The sequence below is a fragment of the Bos grunniens genome, chromosome 10 (assembly GCF_055505025.1).
Source record: "Bos grunniens cultivar Pamir isolate PY7600 chromosome 10, Bosgru_T2T1.0, whole genome shotgun sequence".
Taxonomy (NCBI): domain Eukaryota; kingdom Metazoa; phylum Chordata; class Mammalia; order Artiodactyla; family Bovidae; genus Bos; species Bos grunniens.
Genome location: NC_141174.1, coordinates 49,099,912 through 49,124,370, shown reverse-complemented (window position 1 = coordinate 49,124,370; position 24,459 = coordinate 49,099,912). Strand labels below are relative to the sequence as shown.

Below are 24,459 nucleotides of genomic sequence, written 5' to 3'. Positions count from 1 at the left end.
TTTCCTTCTCCAGGGCATCTTCCCAACCCAGAACCAAACCCATGTTCCTACACCAGCAGGCGGATTCTTTACCACTGAGCCATCAGGGAAGCCCACATAATTTGATTTAAGGGAAACAAAACATGCTTTCTCAAACTGTACCTGTTATATGCCCTTCTTGCTGGTGGGTTTTCCCCTTTTTCCTACTCCATTGTTCTAGGATTGAGCTCTATAACATAGTGGTGATCTGACTTGATATGCAAAGATCGAACTAAAGATTTAGAAGATGAATGACTGGCATGTTTCATAATTACAATAGTGTTTCAGTAATTACAATAACAGGGCAAAATTGTGAGCCTGATATTTTGTTTTTATGTAATACCAAAATACCAAGTTGATACTGTTTAATTAAAATGTTTACAAAAGCAATGATTTTTAAAAAATCAGTGACACATTAAGTTTAATGAAACCAGTTGTCATTAAAAATAATCAATTATCAACAATTTAGAAAATATCAAAAACCTTAGAAAAATATTAATGTTAAACTTACATTATCATTTGAATGTAAGTTATTTGTAGATAAAATTAACAAAATAGTTTTATTCAAAAATAAAAATGAAGACCACTTAAACAATGAAATATTTAAAAGTCAAATATTATCTACCTTTTTTTAAACTTCAGATTCATGTATGCATCAGTGGTTCATTATTGAGTAGTGACCATATTTTTGTAGTAGTGCATATTTTTTCTGCTGCTGAAAAAGTGTTCTTAAACTTAACAAGTTGAAGTAATGGTGAAAAAATAATTATATCTCCAAATATATCCATAGATAATCTCATTCCTTATTTGATAGCTTTGAGATGTTTTACTTTAAATTTTATATATTTAATTTTTCATTTTTGAAATGCTCATTGTTTTAAATGATCATAGTTTAATGAGTCAGAATAGGTCTTACAAGACTTGCTAAGAAGAACCACAGGCCCTAACCCTAACTCATGGCCTCATCAGAGAAGAAAGCCAAGTGAAGTAAATACCTCCTCTGTCTTTTGCTGTCTTACCTCCTCCTGGTGACTAATATCAGCCCACTGGAAACCGCAGGGGAAGGAAGCCATACAGATACAGTGCATACAGGCCAGCCTCCTTTTGCAGAGGGTAGGAATTGGATCTGGAAGGGCAAACAGGAAAAATGTAGCCCAATAGTTTTAATTTCTAAGACACCACTTTTTAGTAATATGGTATCTTTCTGTGTGTGATATAGCATCCAGTTTTTGTTTTTGCCCTTTGTGGGGATTAAATTTTTTTTCCTTCTTGCATGATCTTCTTTCTTCCCAGTGAGGATTTCATGCCCCCTTTTTAAGGGGAATGTCCTGTTTTTCATATTAGAGGTTTTCCTCAATTGTATACCCATCTGAGTCAATGTAAGAGTGAGGTACAAAAAGCTAATAGGAGGGGCTTTTGCTTTCTGATTCTGTAGGTGCGAAGTGGGCCCTACAAATTTACATTTCTAACTAGTCCCAGGTGATGCTTGTCCAAACGTCATATTTTAAGAACCATTTTATTAAGGAATGCTCTTGAGAATCACATCTGTGAAAGGAATGGATAGGAAGGAAACAGAGAGAAAGTTAAGCTGCAGTGTGAAGAGTTCTGAAGCAGAAATGGCCCATCAGAGATGTCCCAAAGACAAAGAGCTGGGTCTTTATTTCCCGCATGCTGTGCAGCTCTGAATGTGAGCTGCCCCTAGAAGGAGATATGACCTTAGGGAGTGAAGTTTTCTTCAGCATAGCTATCCCCATTTGTTGTTGTTGTTGTTGTTCAGTAGCTCAGTCCTGTCTAACACTTTGCCACCCCATGGACTGTAGTACACCAGGCTTCCCTGTTCTTCACCATCTCCTGGAGCTTGCTCAAATTCATGTCCATTAGTCAGTGATGCCACCAACCATCTCCTCCTCTGTCATCCCCTTCTCCTGCCTTCAGTCTTTCCCAGCATCAGTCTTTTCTAATGAGTTGACTCCTCACATCAGGTGGCCAAAGTCTTGGAGCTTCAGCATCAGTCCTTCCAATGAATATATGTGTCCTTAGTTGCTCAGTCGCGTCCGACTCTTTGTGACCTCATGCACTATAGCCTGTCAGGCTCCTCTGTCCATGGGATTCTCCCGACAAGAATACTGGAGTGGGCTGCCATGCCCTCTTCTAGGGGATCTTTCCAACACAGGAATCAAACCCAGGTCTCCCACAATGCAGGCAGATTCTTTACCATCTGAGCCACCTATCCAATGAATATTCAGGGTTGATTTCCTTTAGGATTGACTGGTTTGATCTCCTTGCAGTCCAAGGGACTCTCAAGAGTCTTCTCCAACATCACAGTTCAAAAGCATCGATTCTTTGGCACTCAGCCTTCTATATAGTCCAACTCTCACATCCATACATGACTACTGGAAAAACATAGCTTTGACTAATGTCTCTGCATTTTAATATGCTGTCTAGGTTGGTCATAGATTTTCTTCCAAGGAGCAAATGTCTTTTAATTTTATGGCTGCAGTCATGATCTGCAGTGATTTTGGAAGCCAAAAAAATAGTCTCTCACTGTTTCCATTGTTTCCCCATCCATTTGCCATGAAGTGATGGGACCAGATGCCATGGTCTTAGTTTTTTGAATGTTGAGTTTTAAGCCAACTTTTTCATTCTCCTCTTTCACTTTCATCAAAAGGCTCTTTACTTCCTCTTCACTTTCTGCCATTAGGATGGTGTCATCTCCCTAGCTGAGGTTATTGATATTCCTCCCAGCAGTCTTGATTCCAGGTTGTGCTTCATCCAGCCTGGCATTTCGAATGATGTACTGTGCATATAAGTTAAATAAGCAAGGTGACAATATATAGCCTTAATGTACTCCTTTCCCAATTTGGAACCAGTCTGTTTCCATATCCAGTTATAACTGTTGCTTCTTGACCTGCACACAGATTTCTCAGGAGGCAGGTCAAGTGGTCTGGTATTCCAGTCTCTCTAAGAATTTTCCGCAGTTTGTTGTGATCCACACAAAGACTTTGATGTAGTCAATGAAGTAGAAGTAGATGTTTTTCTGGAACTCTGTTGCTTTTTCTAAGATCCAACAGATGTTGGCAATTTGATCTCTGGTTCCTCTGTCTTTTCTGAATCCAGCTTCAACATCTGCAAGTTCTCGGCTCACGTATTATTGAAGCCTGGCTTGGAGAATTTTGAGCATTACTTTACTAGCATGTGAAATGAGTGCAATTGTGCAGTAGTTTGAACATTCTTGGGGCTTGCCTTGTAGCTCAGTCATTGAAGGATCTGCCTGTAATGCAGGAGACCAGGGTTGGATCCCTGGGTTGGAAAGATCCCTTGGAGGAGAAAATGGCAACCCACTCAGTATTCTTGCCTGGAGAATCCCATGCGCAGAGGAGTCTGGCAGGCTACAGTCCATGGGGTTGCAAGAGTTGTACACGACTTAGCAACTAAACCACCTTGAACATTCTTTGGCATTGCCATTCTTTGGGATTGGAATGAAAACTTTTTCCAGTCCTGTGGCCACGGCTGAGTTTTCCAAATTAGCTGGCATATTGAGTGCAGAACAAAGCTAGTGGAAGTGTTGGAATTCCAGTCAAGCTATTTCAAATCCTAAAGGATGAAGCTGTTAAAATCCTGCATTCAGTATGCCAGCTGTCCCCAAAGGGGGCTGATAACTGAGGGCCTTTCTGTTCGAAAGTCCTGGCTCTGCTATTTCGGGATTTCCTGGTGGCTCAGATGTAAAAAATCTGCCTGCAGTGCTGGAGACTCTGGTTCGATCCCTGGGTCAGGAAGATCCCTGGAGAAGGGAATGGCAAACCATTCCAGTATTCTTGCCTGGAGAGTCACATGAACAGAGGAGCCTGGCAGGCTGCAGTCCATGGGGTCCTAAAGAGTTGGATGCAGCTGAGTGACTAACACTCACTTTTTCTGCTGGAAGCACTCCTAGCAGGTGGGGGACAGTGTCCTTTTTTCCTGAAAAGGGAAAATGGGGCCATCTATTACAGAGTCCCGGAGAAGGCAATGGCACCCCACTCCAGTACTCTTGCCTGGAAAATCCTATGGACGGAGGAGCCTGATAGGCTGCAGTCCATGGGGTCGCTAGGAGTCGGACACGACTGAGCGACTGAGCGACTTCACTTTTCACTTTCATGTACTGGAGAAGGAAATGGCAACCCACTCCAGTGTTCTTGCCTGGAGAATCCCAGGGACAGGGGAGCCTGGTGGGCTGCCGTCTCTGGGGTCGCACAGAGTCGGACACGACTGAAGTGACTTAGCAGCAGCATTACAGAGTCCACACATACTCTTCTTCCAGTCAGCCTCCCACGCCTGTCCCAAGACAGCCACTTTTTCTAATTTTTCTTACTCCATTGATTAATTTTGCCTATTCCAGAACATCATATAAATGGAACTGTACAGAGCAAACTTCTGGGTGTTGTCTTGGCTCAGTATAATGTCCTGTGGATTCATCCATGTTCTTTTATATGTCAGAAGTTGTCACTACTGTTGTTTCTTGTTACTGAGTAGTATTCCAATCTATGAATATACAGCATTTTTATCCATTCTTACGTTAACTGCCACTTGGATTGTTTTGAGTTTGGGGGCATTTTTACTAAAGATTCTGTGAACACGTTTGTAAGAGTCTGTTTTGTGGACACAGTTTTGTTTCTGTTGGATAAATACCTAGGGACAGAATTGTTGTGTTATATAATAGGTTTATATTTACTAAAGTTTTTCAAAGTGATTTTACCTTTTTCATTTCCATCAGATATGACAGATGTGATTGCTCAATCCTTGCCAACTTTTGGTGTTTCCAAGTGTTTCTAATTTTAACCATCCCAGTGCATATATAGTATATCCTGATGACTAATGGTGAACATCTTTTCATGTGCTTTTATTAGATGATTTGTCTATCTTTTCTTTGTGAACTATTTCAGTTGTTTGCTCATTTATTAATTGGATTACTTGTCTTGATTTTTGAGTTATAGGAACTCAGTATATATTCTGGGCATAAGTTTCATCAGATATATTTTGCAAATATTTTCTTCTGATTGGTGACTTGTTTATTTTCTGACATCTTTATATATTTTCAGGTCATGATCTTCTTCTAGGCATTCTATAATTTAAATTTTTATGGTTAATTTTATGAGCCAACTCAAATTTTTCTACAGAATGAGATGTGTTCACTTGTTTATAGATATATCCAGTTATTCCATCAGCCTTTGTTGGAAAGGTTTTTCCTTCTATCTTTTGAATTGCTTTGGTATGCCTATTGCAAATTGGTTGACTGTATAGAAATCAGCTATCATTTATACCACTTTTTTTTTTTTTTAACTGTAATAATGTTACTTTACTCTGGCTGCCTTCAAGATTTGTTTTCATCTTTGTGTTTTCACCCCTTTAATTGTGATGTGTTCGTGTGTGATTTTCTTTCTAATTATTCTGCTTGGAATTTGCTGAGCTTCTTTGAATATGTAAGTTTGTATTTCTCACAAAATTTGGAGAAATTTTGGCCATTATCAGATATTTTTCTGTCTCATTATCTTCAGTTGTATATAACTAGACCGCTTGTTATTGTACTATGAATCTCTGAAGCTCTATTTATTATTTTGAAGATCTTTTTCTTTCTCCTTTAGAATCAGTAAAATGTACTGATTTATTTACTGGTTTAGTGACCTTTTTCCTGCTGTATCTGATCTCCTTTAAAGAAATCCAATGAATTTTGCATTTCAAATACTGTCAGTTTTACTTCTAGGATTTCCATTTGGTTCTTTCACTTCTACTCTCAGCTGAGATTCCTCCCATGTGTACATTTATTATGACCATATTTTCCTGAAATACTTGAATGTATTTATAATACTTGCTTTGAAGTCTTTGTCTGTTAATTCTGAAGTCTAGATCATTCAGGGTTTGGTTTCTTTGAGCTGCTGCTTTTTCTTGACTCTGGGTCTGTCTTTCCTTTTTCTTTGTTCTGGCAAATTTTGCTTGTATGATGGGTATCGTGAGTGATATGTTGTAGACTTTGAATTCTGTTATTTTTCTCTGACGAGGTTTTTTTTTTGTCCTGATAGACAGTTAACAGGGCTGAGTTTAAATGCCCCAACATTATCATTCGTGTGTTAAGTAGCAACAGAAGTCTCCTCTCAACTCAGGTCTTTACATGTTTCAGCTGTTGCTTTTTGCTGGACTCCTTGGAGCCTTCCCCAAATGAAGGCCATCTAAATATTTGGGCATAGTTTACACAGAAATCTTGTGGCGCTTTCTAGCCCTAGACTTCATCCTGTGGCTCCTCAGCTAGCAGGAAGGCGCATTTTTGTTTCAGTCCCTACTGATTGTTACTGTGTCTGTAATAAGTGACCTCAGGCAACAGCCCTGTAAATACAGATCCTATCTGGTGCAGTTCCTTCTTTTAAGGTTGATGTCCCTCCAGTTACTGCCTGCTTTTGATCATATCTGTTTTTATATTTTATCCATAGTATATGGTTGTTAAAGATGGAAAAGCTACTCTAAGTTAGCTTGTCAAAAGCAGAACATTAAAATGTTGAAGCTTTATTTTATTTTAATTGAGTCAGTCAAACCATCCATTATTCAGAGAATATTTTAGGAAATTGTAAAATATCCACTAAATGGAATATTGCAATATATTAAATTTTTGAAGCAAAATTTGGAAATGGAACAATGATGTCTGCTGTCACTGCTACTTTTTACCGTTAAATTAGAGATTTTAGTCAAAGTAATTAGATAAGAAGCAGAGGTGGGAGGAAATAGAGATTGGAAAGGAAAAAAATATTTTCACTATCATAAGTGAAATTATATTCTACAAGAGAATCTATATACAATTAGAACCAATAAGAGTTCAAGAAGGCTGCTGGATATAAAGTCAGCATAGCATACCAATAGCATAGAATACCAGTACCAACATTCACCACATCAGAATGTACATTAGCAGAAACCAGTTGGAAAAGATATTAAGAAAAAAGAGATACAGTTTATAATACCATCTATAAGCTACCTAGTACTCATTAACAAAAGATAATAGAGAAAATTACATGACATCTTTAAGGACAGGCAAGAATAAATTCAAATTATCAGTCAACTCCCCCATTTCTGTGATACCTATAGTATCAGTACAGTTGTTGAATATGGAAAAACTAAAAGCTCACCTGGAGTTAGGCATCCAAAAATTATCAGGACCATTCCAAAAATGGTCAACAGGTGTCATGCACATTCAAAGTGTGGTATTGACTCAGATATAGACAAGTAGATTAGTAATAAAAATGAAAAAAGCTTGAAACAGATTCAAGCATGTATGTAAACATGTATGTAAAGCATGTACACATAGTAAAGTGAAAGTCACTCAGTCATGTCAACTCTTTGCCACCCCATGGACTATTCAGTCCATGGAATTCTCCAGGCCAGAATACTGGAGCGGGTAGCCTTTCCTGTCTCCATGGGATCTTCCCAAACCAGGAATTGAACCCAGGTCTCTTGCATTGTGAGTGAATTCTTTACCAGCTGAGCCACAAGGGAAGGCCAAGAATACTGGAGTGGGTCGCCTATCCCTTCTCCAGCAGATCTTCCCAACCCAGGAATAGAACCAGAGTCTCCTGCAATGCAGGCAGATTCTTTATCAACTGACCTCTCAGGGAAGCCCAAGTAAAAGTCGCTCCGTCGTGTCTGACTCTTTGTGGTCCCATGGACTGTACAATCCATGGAATTCTCCAGGCCAAAAGACTGGAGAGGGTACCGTTCCCTTCTTCCAGGGATCTTCCCAAGCCAGGGGTTGAACCCAGGCCTCCCACATTGCAGGCGGATTCTTTACCAGCTGAGCTGCAAGGGAAGCCCATAGTAAAATAGGAAACAATTGACCATACAGAATAAACTATGATTAAAATCAAAATCAAAAAAACTAACTTCAAAAATTTTAGAGCAAAATATGGAATGTCTTTAAAACTTGGCTAGATAGGATTTCTTACAACAAAAAACACAGGTCATAAAGAAAAAAATTAATAAATTTTACTAAATCAAGAATTTAAACTTTAGTAAGTTACTAAAATGTATCCCTAGCAAACTTAAGATGAGAAGACTAGTATCCAGAATATATAAAGAACTACTCCAATCTAATAAGAAATCATCAACTCCACTTAAAAATGGGCAAAAACAAGAACCAGCAGTTTATGGAGGAGAACCCATACAGTCAAGAAGCAAGTAAAAAGTATAAAACATTGCTAGTAATTGGGATGATGACAATTTAAAAGTTTTTTCATACCCATTAGAATGGCAAGTTTTTAATGTATATATTATATGTATCATGTATAAATGGCATATGCATGTACATTTTTTGCACAATAGGCAAATTAACTCAAACTACCACACAATTGCACTCATCTCACATGCTAGGAAAGTAATGCTCAAAATTCTCTAAGCCAGGCTTCAGCGATTGTGAACTATGAACTTCCAGATGTTCAGGCTGGTTTTAGAAAAGGCAGAGGAACCAGACATCAAATTGCCAACATCCGCTGGATCATGGAAAAAGCAAGAGAGTTCCAGAAAAACATCTATTTCTGCTTTATTGACTATGCCAAAGCCTTTGACTGTATGGATCACAATAAACTGTGGAAAATTCTGAAAGAGATGGAAATACCAGACCACCTGACCTGCCTCCTGCGAAATCTGTATGCAGGTCAAGAAGCAACAGTTAGAACTAGAAATGGAACAACAGACTGGTTCCAAATAGGAAGAGGAGTACGTCAAGTTTGTTTATCATCACCATGCTTATTTAACTTATATGCAGAGTACATCATGAGAAACGCTGGGCTGGAGGAAGCACAAGCTGGCATCACGATTGCGGGGAAAAATATCAATGACTTCAGATATACAGATGACACCACCCTTATGGGAGAAAGTGAAGAACTAAAGAGCCTCTTGATGAAAATGAAAGAAGAGAGAGGAGAGTGGGAAAAGTTGGTTTAAAGCTCAGCATTCAGAAAACTAAGATCATGGCATTCGGTCCCATCACTTCATGCCAGATAGATGGGGAAACAGTGGCAGACTTTATTTTTTTGGCTCCAAGATCACTGCGGATGGTGACTGCAGCTATGAAATTACAAGATGCTTACTCCTTGGAAGGAAAGTTATGACCAACCTAGACAGCATATTAAAAAGCAGAGACATTACTTTGCCAACAAAGGTCCATCTAGTCAAAGTTATGGTTTTTCCCATAGTCATGTATGGATGTTAGAGTTCGACTATGAAGAAAGCTGAGCGCCGAAGAATTGAATCTTTTGAACTGTGGTGTTAGACAAGACTCTTGAGAGTCTCTTGGACTACAATGAGATCCAACCTGTCCATCCTAAAGGAAATCAGTCCTGAATATTCATTGACAGGAGTGATGCTGAAGCTGAAGCTCCAATACTTTGGCCACCTGATGCGGAGAGCTGATTGATTTGAAAAGACCCTGATGCTGGGAAAGATTGAAGGCAGGAGGAGAAGGGGTCGACAGAGGATGAGATGGCTGGATGGCATCACCGACTCAATGACATGAGTTTGAGTAAGCTCCAGGAGTTGGTGATGGACAGGGTGGCCTGGTCTTCTGCAGTCCATGGAATCGCAAAAAGTCGGACAGGACTGAGCAACTGAACTGAATAGGAAAATAGAGACCTATATATTCTACTTATGGAAGTATGAATGTATACAGGAGCTTTTGGGAGAGGAATTCTGTAATACATAATAAAACTGAAAATATATATTCATGAATCCTAGAAAATTGACTTCCAGACTTATAACTGGGAAGTTTTTGATTGTGTATACCAGAAGACATGTACAAAGACATTGCAGCATTGCTTGAAGAAAATCTGAAAAGTACCTAATTGGCTTTCAGTAGAGGAATGGATGAATAAGTGTGATATAGTCATTCAGTAAAATACTTTCAGCAGTTAAAATAAATGGACTTCATCTAAAGTGTATCAACATGGAGAGATCTCAAAGACATGGTTGGGTGAAAAAGACATTTGCAGAATATATACAGTGTAATGGCATTTATATAAACATTTAAAAGCTTCTGGTAGAAGGGGAATATATTTAGATCTATGGTTTTTTAAAAAAAAAATCACATTTTCACTTTGATGCAGCCATGAAATTAAAAGACACTTACTCCTTGGAAGGAAAGTTATGACCAACCTAGATAGCACATTCAAAAGCAGAGACATTACTTTGCCAACAAAGGTCCATCTAGTCAAGGCTATGGTTTTTCCTGCATTACTTTGCCAACAAAGGTTCGTCTAGTCAAGGCTATGGTTTTTCCTGTGGTCACGTATGGATGTGAGAGTTGGACTGTGAAGAAGGCTGAGCACCGAAGAATCGATGCTTTTGAACTGTGGTGTTAGAGAAGACTCTTGAGAGTCCCTTGGACTGCAAGGAGATCCAACCAGTCCATTCTGAAGGAGATCAACTCTGGGATTTCTTTGGAAGGGATGACGCTAAAGCTGAAACTCCAGTACTTTGGCCACCTCATGCGAAGAGTTGACTCATTGGAAAAGACTCTGATGCTGGGAGGGATTGGGGGCAAGAGGAGAAGGGGACGACAGAGGATGAGATGGCTGGATGGGATCACTGACTCGATGGACATGAGTCTGAGTGAACTCCGGGAGTTTTTGCTGGACAGGGAGGCCTGGTGTGCTGCGATTCATGGGTTTGCAAAGAGTCAGACACAACTGAGCAACTGATCTGATCTGATCTGATGCTTTCCTAAGTGGTCCCAAAGAGTTTTCTTTATATGGGGGACTAAGTGTATGTTCCATCACTCATTTGTTCAGTGGGTTTTATTGAACATCTAACATGTGCCACATGATAATACAGCAGTGAGCAGAACAGATTGAGCCCATTTTCATGGAGTTTAAATTCTAGCCAAGGAAGATATCCAGTAAACAAATAAATTAATAAAAATACAGAATGGTTAGGGCAATAGTGAAAAGTAAAGCAGGACAAAAGGAATAGAGAGTGATGGAAAGTATTTTGCATGAAGAAGTAGTCAGGGAAGAAGTGTCTGTGAAAGATAATATCTAGCAAAGTCATGAGGAAAGTGAACAGATAAGTTACATGGAGGAAGGGTCTTAGAGGCTGACTGAAAAAGCCAGTGCAAGGCCCTACTCCTGCCTTGAGAAGCAGCAGGGAGGCCAGCATGGCAGGAGCTGAATGAATGAGGAATAGACTAGTATGATATGAGACTAGAAAGATAGCAGAGGACTGGATCCTCCAGGAACATAGGACTAACGTGGATGGTGTTGCTTTGAACACTTGGTTGAGAATAGTTCACAGGACTGATGCTGGAGGGTGTAAGGATAGATGCGAGGAAACCAATTAGAAGGTTATTATAACACTTTTGAAAAGAAATGACGATGGTTTAGACCAAGGTGGTGAGAAATGGTTGTATTTTTTATATCTTATTTTTTAGCAGCAATTCTTAAACTATAGAAAACCCTCTTCAGTTTAGTCACTCAGTTGTGTCCAACTCTTTGCGACCCCAGGGACCACAGCACGCCAGGCCTCCCTGTCCATCACCAATTCCTGGAGCTTGCTCAAACTCCTGTCCATCTAGTCGGTGATGCCATCCAGCCATCTCATCCTCTGTCATCCTTTTCTCCTCCTGCCCTCAATCTTTCCCAGCATCAGGGTCTTTTCTAATGAGTCAGTTCTTCGTATCAGGTGGCAAAGTATTGGAGCTTCAGCTTCAGCATCACTCCTGCCAGTGAATATTCAGGACTGATTTCCTTTAGATGGACAGGTTGGATCACCTTGCAGTCCAAGGGACTCTCAAGAGTTTTCTCCAACACCACAGTTCAAAACCATCAATTCTTCAGCACTCAGCTTTCTTTATGGTCCAACTCTCACATTGATACACGACTACTGGAAAAACCATAGCTTTGACTAAACATACCTCTGTTGGCAAAGTAATGTCTCTGCTTTTTAATATGCTGTCTAGGTTGATCATAACTTTTCTTCCAAGGAGCAAGCGTCTTTTAATTTCATGGCTGCAGTCACCATCCGCAGTGATTTTGGAGCCCAAGAAAATAAAGTCTGTCATTTTTTCCATTGCTTCCATGAAGTAATGGGACTGGATGCCATGGTCTTCATTTTTTGAATGTTGCGTTTTAACACAGCTTTTTAACTCTCCTTTTTCACTTTCATCAAGAGGCTCTTTACTTCTTCACTTTCTGCCATAAAGGTGGTGTCATCTGTGTATCTGAGGTTATTGATATTTCTCCTGGTAATCTTGATTCCATCTTGTCCTTCATCCATCCTGGCATTTCACATGATGTACTCTGCATATAAGTTAAATAAGCAGGGTGACAATATACAGCCTTGACGTACTCCTTTCCCAGTTTGGAACCAGTCTGTTCCATGTCTGGTTTTAACTGTTGCTTCCTGACCTGCATACAGATTTCTCAGGAGGCAGGTAAGGTAGTCTGGTATTCCTGTCTCTTTAAGAATTTCCCACAGTTTGGTATGATCCACAGTCAAAGACTTTGGCATAATATATAAAGCAGAAGTAGATGTTTTTCTGAAACTTTCTTGCTTTTTCGATGATCCAACGGATGTTGGCAATTTGGTCTCTGGTTCCTCTACCTTTTCTGAATCCAGCTTGAACATCTGGAAGTTTTTGGGTCACATACTGTTGAAGCCTGGCTTGGAGAATTTTGAGCATTACTTTGCTAGCGTGTGAGGTGAGTGCAGTTGTGTGGTAGTTTGAGCATTCTTTGGCATTGCCTTTTTTGGGGATTGGAATGAAAACTGGTGGTGAGAAACAGTTGTATTTTTGATATATTATTTCTTTGCAGCAATTCTTAAACTATAGAAAACCCTCTTATCTCAGAGAAACTGTGGGAGTTAAGAAGTGAGAAAGATAGCATGCTTTAGCTGCTAATGAGTGAGAAGCTATACACACAATCCCAAAATCCCCCAAAATTTTAAGCTTCTAAAGATTTTCTATGGAACTGTGAGGAGGGGATTTCAATTCCTCTTACCAAAAGGTATCATTTACTTTTCTTTTTCTGTTAATGATTCTGAGTTTTGCAGTTGAGTTTAATACAGTCACAGTTTGGTCTTTAAATAATGAAATTTGAAATTGAAGTACAGGGGTAAAGTTTTGAGGTTACTGATTGCATTAACTGAATTGTGATTTAAATACTTAATTTTGCTTACTCCACAGATTAAATGTATAGCTATATATAAAGGCAAATAACCATTTTTTGCATTTATATGGCTCTAGAACCTTTTATTGAAGATAATATGGTTTGTAACATCTTTTATGATTGTATATAAACTATCTTTGAACTTTTGTATGATTTCATTGTATTTGCACTTTTGATGTGTTAAGTTTCAATTATTAAATTAGTTTATACTGGCTTCATTTGGTTTATATATATATTGTTCACTTTTTTCAGTAATTCAGTTAAATTTATATATAGTGGCTTTTGTGTTATTTCTAAGTATAGTCTTTTTCTTCAACTTAATTGTCATATTAGCTAATCTTTTTTATTTTTATGTCTAGGGAGTCCATGTTTGTGTGTGTCTGTGTGTGTATGAGAGAGGAGGGAGAGAGAGGGGAGGGGAAGAGAATCTACTTTTTTTTTTTTAATTAAAAAAAAAATTTTTACAGCTCAACAAGCTGTATGTGGGATTTTAGTTCCCCAACCAGGAATCGAACCCACACTCCCCTACAGTGGAAACAAGAAGTCTTAATCACTGTACTGCAGGAAAGTCCCCAAGAGAATCTGCTTTGTAACAAGTCTTTAGATATACTGATAATATTACACCATTATGGCTTTTAAATCCTAAACAAATCATTGTCCAAAGTAGCAGGCATACAGTAAAAATCACAATTCATTGTAAACTCTGTGTTCCATTTCTATATGTACTAATACATCTGCACTTTTATGTATGACTAGAAATTTAATTGTTTGTTTAAAATATCTGTTATAATGATAGAGCATAACAACAATAAGATTACTATAGCAATGAACTTAGAAAATATTCTGATCATGTTTTAGGATTGAATTTAGTACGATGAGTAGGAAATAGGTTTTTGTTTTGTTTTGTGAAAAATGCAGTTTTAGGCTCCAATGCCTAATCTTAATAAAAAATTTAACTTATTTTTTTCATGGATATGAATAGTGAATTACCATGTCTGTTTGAAAATACTTTGAATATTTAATAAATTTAAATTTATTAGTCTTACTAATTTAACTTTCTTTTTCTTTTAGCAAAACTATACAATCTAAGGTGGACTGCATTTTGGTAAGTAAAATAACTAATTTAAAAGTTTTTTTATGATAAGGCTTTTCCCACTACATAAAATATATTATTTTTGAGTAAATACTTATTTTAAATATAACTGAGTTTTAGTGAGTAAAATTTGACGTTTAATTACAACCATGGGGTGAACTGGCTATATGCTGTCTATTTTCCTATATGTCATCAATAATGAAATCATAATCTGAGGTAATTGCATGTTTTTGAAACTTACTGGCTTTTACTAAAGATCACTTCAGCATCTAATGAAGTGAATGTTTAGCTTTCTACTATAGTAATTCTTAAAGGATTTGTTAAAGAAAAAATTTAAGATGTTTGATAGGGTAGTTTTCTTGTGGTGAGTGAAGTGAAAGTCGCTCAGTTGTATCTCTTTGCGATCCCATGGACTATACAGTCCATGAAATTCTCCAGGCCAGAATTCTGGAGTGAATAGACTTTCCCTTCTCCAGGGGATCTTCCCAACCCAGGGATCAAACCCAGGTCTGCCACATTGCAGGCGGATTCTTTACCAGCTCAGTCACCAGGGAAGCCCAAGAATACTGGAGTGGATAGCCTCTCCCTTCTTCAGGGGAATTTCCTGACCTAGGAATCGAACTGGGGTCTCTGCATTGCAGGCGGATTCTTTACCATCTGAGCTACCAGGGAAGCCCTTTTCTTGTGGTAGTGTGTTTTTTATATTTGGGTTGCTAGACTTCAGGAATTAAAGCCACACTAATAGTTTACATTTAGATTGGACTTATGGACTATAAGAATTTGTTTAAATAAAAGCTTTTTAAAATACTTATTGTCTTAGTTTTTGTTGCTATAATGTACTTTCCGTGTTTGGACTGCTGGCCTTTGGGAGTTAAAGCCACAAAATGGTTTAAATTTAGATTGTATTTTCAGTTCCATTGATCTTCTCTTAAACATATAAGGGAAGAAGTATGCAGCTACTGAGACTACTGGAATAGTACTGACTTCTTTCATGGAAAGTTTATTAATGCAATGTTCCCTGAGCTCTAAAATATTCAGTGACTGCACTGTTAGAGTCCCCAAAATGTCACTGTTGTTAGTCCTCTTTCTCTCTTGTGACATTAGGACTTTCTTACTCAGGTTTGTGTCTTCATTATAAGCTACCTTCTTTTTGTTAGGGAGCAGGGGTCTGCAGTGTCTGGTGCTGAAATAGTATATGATCTTATTAGCTTATGATACTAGTTTTTAGGTAGGTGAGTAAATAACATTACTTCATAGGAGAACAGATATGAAAGGTTCTCCTATGCTTTTCTAACCTAATGTTTGAGAAACAGTACTTTGTGGGGATGTTTTCCCCCCTTTTTCCTTTTTTTTCAATACTCTAAAGTAAATGATCTTATTACTTCCCTTTTACAAATGAAGAGACTGATGCTCTTGCATTTACTAAAAAAAAAAAATTATTGGGCCAATGCTAAATATTTGGGAAACAAAAGGACATGTTGCCTTGCCCTCAAGAAATCCAGTCTGCTAAAATAGATTTAATGATTCTCTTAAGACCTAGGAAGGTAGTGATTGGGGATGGAGGGGTAACCTTACCCCCACCCCTGAGAGCATTTTCTGTTTCTCTTTACTCTCAAGAGTTCATATCTACTCTCAGTTGTTTATATCTATCACTCAGTAACTACTGCATAATTACTCTTTGCTAGACCCTGTCTGGGTGTCAAAATGCAATGGTAAACAAGACAAATACAGTGGCTATCTAAGACTCTCGGCTTTTTTTCTTTTAGAATCTGAGATAATATTGGAGGAATATTCAGTTTTTATTTTCATTGAGAAAGTTGAGACAGAACACTGGTATAATTTATTAAATGTAGCATTTATAAAATACTAAATAAGAACAAAAAGGGTTTTTAATCTTTTAAGAATTCAGAAGTGTTTATATTTTAGCATAAATTTTAAAGTTATATATATATTTGATGAACAAGATAGTAAGATCTGTATCTTCATAAAGCTTACATTTTATTGAATGAAGTAGACATTAAATGAATGGTAAAATAAGTAAGCTTTACAACTTCAGATAATAATAAATGCTATTACAAAAATTTTAAAAGGCAAAAGGAGACAACTGACGTTGTATAGGGAATCTTTAGATTGAGTGATTAGGAAAAGTATCTGAGGAAATGACATTTGAAAAGAGACCTGAATGAGAAGCAGCCAGTCTTGTGTAAAGATCTGCCTGTGACAAATACTAGGCAGAGGGAACAGAAAGTACAAAAATTCTGAAACAGAAATGAACCTGGAATGTTTGGAAAATACGAAGAATCCAGTGCACTGAAACTAAACAAAGGGAGGAGAGGATGATAGGAGAAAAGAATAGCTATGGCAAATAGTATGTGTTTTATTCTAAGTGCATGGAAGCCAATTGAAAGATTTATGATCTAGTTTTCTTTTTTTTTTTTTTTTTAATGCCCTAGCAGTTGTTGGGAAATAGGCTTTTAGGGGGATAAGAGTAGAAGCAGGAAAATCAGGCTATTGGAAGAGTCGAAATAAGAATGCAAGGCGGTTGCTTGCTTGGAAGGGGAAGATGGGGAAAAAGTACAGAAAATGGGTTCAAGGCATATTTTGGATATAAAGCCAGTAAGCCTTGCTTGCTGATGTATTGATTGTAAAGGGAGAAACAAAGGAATTAAGGATAATTCCTTTTGGTCTAAAAAATATCCTTTAGTATTTCTTATAAGGCAGGTTTGCTCACGATCAATTCTCTTGATCTGTATTTGTCTGTGAGTGGCTATTTTACTTTCAGTTTTGAAGAATAATTTTACTGGATATAGAATTCTTGATTCATAGGTCCCCCCTCTCCATAGGAAGCTGCCATTACACATAAGTTTAAATGATTGGTTTTATCCTTCTAGTCTCTGGGATTTTGTTCCTTTTTTGTCTGATTATCTTTCTTTATGTTCTATTTTCTCAATTTTTGTTGAGATTCCTTGTTATTTTTTTCATCGTCATCAAGTTTTCCTTGTCATGTTTAAACATAGTCAACCTCATCCGTGTGGAATAGGTCATGGGAGAAGCACCAGACAGGAGTACAGCTGACTCTCGCAGTTAATACCTGAAGTTCAGCAGTTTTTAATGATCCAACACTTCTCAATGTGTTGCCGTTAGTCAGTTTCCAAAGCCCTAAAATCATTTTTCCATCATTTTAGAGTTATTTGGGTGCGGGTGGGGGTCCTGGCCTATTCATTCCATTTGTTCTAGGTATCTCCGCTTTCTCATGTTGTTTTTATCATGTTTCTTCTAGAAGTTTTATGGTTTTAACTTTTTGTATTAGGTCTGTGAGCCGATTCGATTTAAATTTATGTTTGGTATAAGATGAACCTCAGTGTTTATTTTTTTAACCAAATGGATAGATATCCAGTTGTTTCAGCACTGCTTATTAGGAAGTCTGCCATGGGTCTTTGTCTAGTCTCTCTTTTCCCATCAGTTGCTATCTGTCTTCATGACATCACCACACTGTCTTGTTTATGGTAGCTTTGTCAAAAGTCTTGCCATCAGGTAATGTAATGATTTGAATTGGTTTTGGCTTCTCTGTACAAATTTCAGAATAACCTTGTCAATTTCTGTCAAAAAAAAAAAAGTCTACTGGAATTTGTTTGTGTTTCAGTGAGTTTATTGATAGATTTGGGGCCAGTGGCCATCCTAATGACACATTTGCTAATCTATAAGCATGGTGTATCTCCATATTAGTTGATTTCTCTATAATTTCTCTAAGCAGTGTTTTCTGGTTTTCTGTGTATAAGTTTTCTATATATTTTGCTTAAATTATTCCTAAATAAGATTTTGGATTTTATCACAAATGGCATTAAAGAGTGTTTGTTATGTTTTATTGCTGATTTGTATATTGACCTTGTAAGTATGTAGACTTAACTAAGTTCACATATGTTATGTCAAGTTTTTGAATTCTCCACCAAATCAATCATATTATCCCTGAATAAAGAAAAGTTTAATCCCACTTCAGTCTAAATGTCTGTTCATTTTTCTCACCTTATTCGCAACTACAACCTCCAGCTCAATTCTGAATAGAAATGGTGAGAATTGGATTTCCTTTCCCTTGTTCTCAGTCTTAGGGGAAAACCATTTATTCATTCACCTTATAATGTGATATTAACATTAACTTTTATATGAATGCTTTTTTTAAAGTTACTCCCTTCTGTTCCTTTTTTGTTAAGAGACTTTTTATCACAAATACACACTTGATTTTATCAAATTATTTTTTGCACTTACAGAAATAATCACATGGTACTTCTCTGTGGTTCTGTTAACTTGATAAATTATACTGATTGATTTTCCAAAGTCAACCATCTTTGCATTCACCTGGTAAGCTCCATATGGTGCATATACTTCCGTATGTTGTGTTATACTTTTATATACTGCTGCATTGAATTAGCTATTTTTTAAGACTATTTGTGTTAATTATTAGGGCTTTTGATCTGATGGTTTCTTGTAGTGTCTTTGTTTTTGATATCTGGGTAACATTGGCTTCATTAGTATTATTTCTTTTTTATTTTATTTAATTTTCTGGCCACCCTGCACAGCTTATGAGATCTTAGCTCCCTAACCAGAAATTGAACCTGGATCCTCACCTAGGCCCTCAGCAGTGAGAGCATGGGGTCCTAACCATTGACTGCCAGGGAATTCTCTCTTATTTTTAAATATTTACGGTAGAGTTCACTAGTGAAGCCATCTGTGGAAAAGGTTTTCGTTATGAAATCAGTTTCTTTAATTATTATAAGGCTAGTACATTTTTTCCTGATGCAGTTTTGATATTTGTGTCTTTCAGGGAATTTGTTCATGTTTCCTATAGTAGTGAGTTTGTTAGTATAATATTGTTTAATAATATTCCCTTATCATCCTTTACTATCTATAGGATTTTTAGCAGTTCCCTCTCATTACTAAAATTAGCAATTGTATTTTCTTTTATCTTAATCAGCTTAGCTAGAGGTTTAATAACTTTATAAATAAAACTAAACTTTTGGTTTCATTTACTTTCTTTCTTGTCAGTTTTCTGTTTTCTTTCTCCTTTAATGTACATTTTTTTTCTTATGCTTAACTTGGCTTTAATTGACACTTATTTTTCTAGCCCCTCAGTAAAGAAATTTTAAACTTTTTTGTCTTTTCATTGTAAACATATAATGCTACAAATAATCCTCTAAGCACTCGTTTAGCTGCATTCCATAATTTTTTTGTGTGTTTTCATTGTCATTCAGTTAAGTGAAACTTTTTTTTAATTATAATTTATTCTTGTTACCCATAATATAGGATGATCAGTTTCCAAGTAGATGAGTATTTATTGAGGCTCATTTTTGGTATAGCTTAGTGAATGTTTCATATGTACTTGAAAATAACATATATTCTACTGTTATTGGATAGACTGCTCTTCTGTCTCTGTATGTCAACTATTATCAGTTAGGTCCAGTTGGTTATGGTTTTTCAAGACATATTTATCCTTACTGATATTTCACTTTTTCAGTTATTGAGAGGGATGCTAAAATCTTGTATTTGTGATTGTGAATTTTTTTTCTTTCTGATCCTGTCATCATTAGCCTCATGTATTGAAGCTATTAATAGGAGCATAAACATTTAAGATTTTTATGTATTCTTCATGAATTGATTCTTTTATTATTATTTTTTGTTTTTAATCTCTAGTAACATTTGTTACTTTCAAGTCTGCTTTCTCTGATATCACTGTAGCCCTTCCATCTTTCTTATAATTAGTGCTTGATTGTGTGGCATATCTTTTTTCATCCTTTTACTTCTAAGCAAAGTTATATAAACACTTTATAGTTAAAGTGTTTTGTTGTTGTTGATGACATCATATACTTAACCAATCTGACAAGCTTTGTCTTAGAACTGCCTGTAAGGTTGAGTGTATGTATACCATTTTGCTATTTATATTCTTACATTGTAGGTCTACTGTTGATTAATTTGCCCAGTTTTAGTTTATTTGAAAAAAGTCTTTCATTTACAAAAGGTATTTTCACTGGGTATAGAATTCTAGATATTTTTTCTTTCAGCTCTTTTTGCAGTCTAGATCTATTTTCTTTTTGGTTTGCATAGACTCCATTGAGAAGTTTGTTTTCTTTCTTGTTTCCCTATGTGTAATGTGTTCTACTTTTCTCCTCTGGCTTCTTTCCAGATTATTTATTAGTGATTTTCATCAATTTTATAGCCTTATGGCCTTGTTTTTCTTTGTTTTTGACCTGCTTGTGATTAACTGAACTTCCACAACCCTGTGGGTTTACAATTTTACATCAGCTTTCAAGTTTTCCAGCCATTCAAATACTCTTCTTTGCCCCCTTCCATCATGGGTCTCAAAGTTTATTTATGTTACGTTCCTCAGTAATTCTCACAGGTCACTAAGGTTATGTTTAGTCATTTTTTTAATTTTTACTTCATTTTGATAGTTTATATTTCATGAATATTATTATCACATTCCTTAATCTTCTTGACACCTGTGATCTCTAGTTCTATTCAATGAATTGCCCATTTTAAACCTTGTATTTTTTAAGTTCTAGAAATTTCACTTGGTTATTTTCTTTTATATCCTCCATTTCTTTTGTTAAATCCTTGAGCATGCTCATAAGAACTCTTTTAAGGTCTTTGTTTTCTAATTATCTCTTAAGTCTCTTTACTGAGTTTTTGTTGCAATTATGAGATCATGTTTTTCTGCTTCTTTACATGTCTAGTAATTTTTAGTTTAGTAATCATTTAGAATGTCTAGATTTTGTTCTCTTTCTTTAAAATGTATTACAGTTTTCTTTGGCTGGCAGCTAAAGTACTTGCAGATTATCCTTTTGAGGTTGTGTTTAAGCTTTGTTGGGGCAAGTCTAGAATAGCTAGACTTTAGAGTTAGTTCAGCTTTTATACCGGAGAAGGCAATGGCACCCCACTCCAGTACTCTTGCCTGGAAAATCCCATGGATGGAGGAGCCTGGTAGGCTACAGTCCATGGGGTCACTAAGAGTCAGATAGGACTCAGCGACTTCACTTTCACTTTTAACTTTCATGCATTGGAGAAGGAAATGGCAACCCACTCCAGTATTCTTGCCTAGAGAATCCCAGGGACAGGGGAGCCTGATGGGCTGCACAGAGTGGGGTCACACAGAGTCGGCCGTGACTGAAGCGACTTAGCAGCAGCAGCTTTTATACTAAGGTGTTACTGCTGTGGTGTCTATACTGAATTTTTTGGGGTGTTGACTGAGATCTCTCAATGCTGTCTGATTGGAATTTGAACATGTCGTAGTCAGTTGCAATTTTTTGGTATTTCTCTGCATTATATCTGTATTTGCCCATGGTGACCTCATCTACTTTGATGATGTCAACTAATCTCAGTATGCTGATGACTCTTAATTATACATCCCCAGTATATGCTCCAGACCCATATAGCCAGCTACTGTCTATTGATCAATTTTACTAAGATGTCACATAGGCATTTCAAACTCAACTTTTCCAGAACTAGTCTCACTGTATCACACCCCAAATTCTGAACCTATTTGTTTTGTTTCCTATTGCAACTGTAACAAATTATCATAAGTTTAGTGGCTTAACCCAAGTTTATTATCTTGTCATTCTACAGATCAGCAGTCTGACACAGGGCTCACTAAGATAAAATGAAGGTGTCAGGAGGACTGTATTCCTGTTGGAGGCTGTAGGGGACAATCTTTTTCTTGGTTTTTACAGCTTTTAATGGCTGCGTCTTCAAAGCCAGCAATGACTCCTCACATCTTACACTGTGTCACTCTGACATGTCTCTCTTTTGTAGTCAAATCTCCTTCAATTTCCCTCTTATTAGGACTTTTGTGATTTCATTAGGCCTGCTAGATAATACAGGATGCTCTCCCCATTTCAAGGTCCTTAATGTGATCACATCTGGAAAGTCCCTTTTACTGTGATGTAACAGATTCACAGTTCTAGGGATTTGAGGATTAGGACATGAACATATTGGAGGGCCAGTATTCTTTCTGTCATATTATCTTAGTGAATATACTCACTCAGTCAACCTAAAAACATGGTAGTCTTTCTTGTTTTCATCCTCTTTCTCACCTACCTCACATCTAGTCAAGTCACCGCATCCCATCACTTCTGCCTTCAAAATTGCTCCATTTTTGTGTATCCTGACTGCTTCTACATTAATGCATACCATCATGTTTGTTGGAAATAATGGCAGCTATTTTTCTGCTTCTCATCCCTCCTCTTTTATTCCATTCTTCAAAACATCATTACAACATCTTTATGAAATGTGAATCTTTGTATTTTATACACTTGGTTAAGACCTTTTACTAGTTCCCCATTGTTTTATCTTAAGGCATTGAAGATCCTTCATACTAGGCTTTACTTCTCTTATTCAATCTCATCTTTCTCTACTTCCTCTGCAGGCTTGTCAGCAAGCTGTAATAAACGCTTGTGAAGTTAGAGAAGAGAATATATACCCTCTTAGTCTAGAACAACAATGGCCATTAGAACATTCTGCATTGGTAGAAATGTCCAGTATATGTGCTGTTCAGTCTGGTAGCCAGTACAGATGTGACCATTTATTAAGCTCTTGAAATGTGGCTAGTGTGACCGAGTAACTGAACTTTTAATTTTATTAATTTGATTTTAAGTTAAATAGCCAGAAGGTGCTAGTGGCAGCCTTTTTGGATAGCGCAGTTCTAGAACAGTTGTTCTCAACTGGAGGCAGTTTTGCCCCCAGGAAACATTTGACCACATCTGGAAGCATTTTTGTTTTTCACACTCAGTGAGCTACCAGTTGAGTGAGTAGAGGACAAGTATGCTATTTAAACATCCTGCAAAAGTAAAAGTGAAGTCGCTCAGTCGTGTCCGACTCTTTGCAACCCCATGGACTGTAGCCTACTAGACTCCTCTGTCCATGGGATTTTCCAGGCTAGAGTACTGGAGTGGGTTGCCATTTCCTTCTCTAGGGGATCTTCCCAACCCAGGGATCAAACCCGGGTCTCCTGCATTGCAGGCAGACGCTTTACCATCTGAGCCACCAGGGAAGGCACAGGGCACTACTTTATAATAGACTTCTCAGCCTAAAATTGTCAGTAGTGTTAGATGATGAAAAACTCTGGTCTAGACTATCCACTCTCTCTCTCTCTTTTTTTTCTTTTTCTATATGTAGCTCTATTTTAAGATTCATCTTAGATACTACCCCCTTGGAAAGCCATCTGTGATTCTTAGGTCTGAGTCTGATATATCTTCTTTCCCCTAATATCCTGTGCTTACCTTCATTTGTTTTTTGTAGTCACCTCTATGATAGTCATAATTAGTATTTTTACTTGTTCTTGGCTTCTTGAGTGTAGGAACATATTCATTGGAATATGCCCACAGGTACATGAGGATGATCAATAAATATTTGTTAAAGTTATGAATGAGTATAACCTAATGACTCAATTATTAAACATATTGTGATTTAAAGTATCAAGAAGTGTTAACACCTTCAGTTGAGACCTTTCAGAGACCATAGACTTGTTAAAATATTTTAATTTCTTTTTTGGAATTACTGAATACTTCACAGTTTGCCCATAAGAACAGAAACTTTTCTCATTCCTTTAGAGAGAAAGACCAATTTTTTTTTTTTCTGGCATTCTCCTCTTTCCCCCTGTTCTTCTTAGCTTAGGTGTTTCCCTTCCTCACACACTAACCTGCTAAGAGGTAACCACCCCTACTCATCCCCAGAGTACACATGGGGAACTGAAACTTTATTGCATAGATTCAGGAAGGATTTAAACAAGTAAAGTGGAATAAATAGGTCAGAAACTAAGAGTAACTGGCAATAGAATGGCTCAGAGCTGAGACTATAGAATGACACAGTCCTGAATTTGTATCTTTACCCCTTCCTTTATTGCCATTATTGTCTGATTTTGGAAAATTTTAACCTATTTTAGTTGTACTTTAAAAGGTGATAATAATAGTTTCTAATCCACTGAGTTGCCGGGAGTATTAAAGGAGATAACAACTGTACTTGTTACTGGCATGCCTCAGAGATACTGAGGGTTCAGTTCCAGACCACTACAGTAAAGTGAATATTGCAACAAAATGAGTCACACAAATTATTTGGATTTGCAGTACATACAAAAGTTATGTTTACAGTATACTGTAGTCTATTAAGTGTGCAATAGCATTATGTCTAAAA

The 24,459-nt window shown here is 37.0% G+C and overlaps 1 protein-coding gene across 5 annotated transcripts in view; it reads left to right on the top strand.

Annotated features, from left to right (window-relative positions):
* RFX7 (regulatory factor X7) overlaps window positions 1-24,459 on the top strand; it is a 145,702-nt gene that overhangs the window by 58,151 nt on the left and 63,092 nt on the right. For all 5 annotated transcript variants that reach the window (XM_086321108.1, XM_086321106.1, XM_086321105.1 and 2 more), the window contains exon 3: window positions 14,262-14,295. In XM_086321108.1, the coding sequence (XP_086177234.1) occupies window positions 14,262-14,295 (34 nt within the window). The remainder of the gene's footprint in view (window positions 1-14,261; window positions 14,296-24,459) is intronic.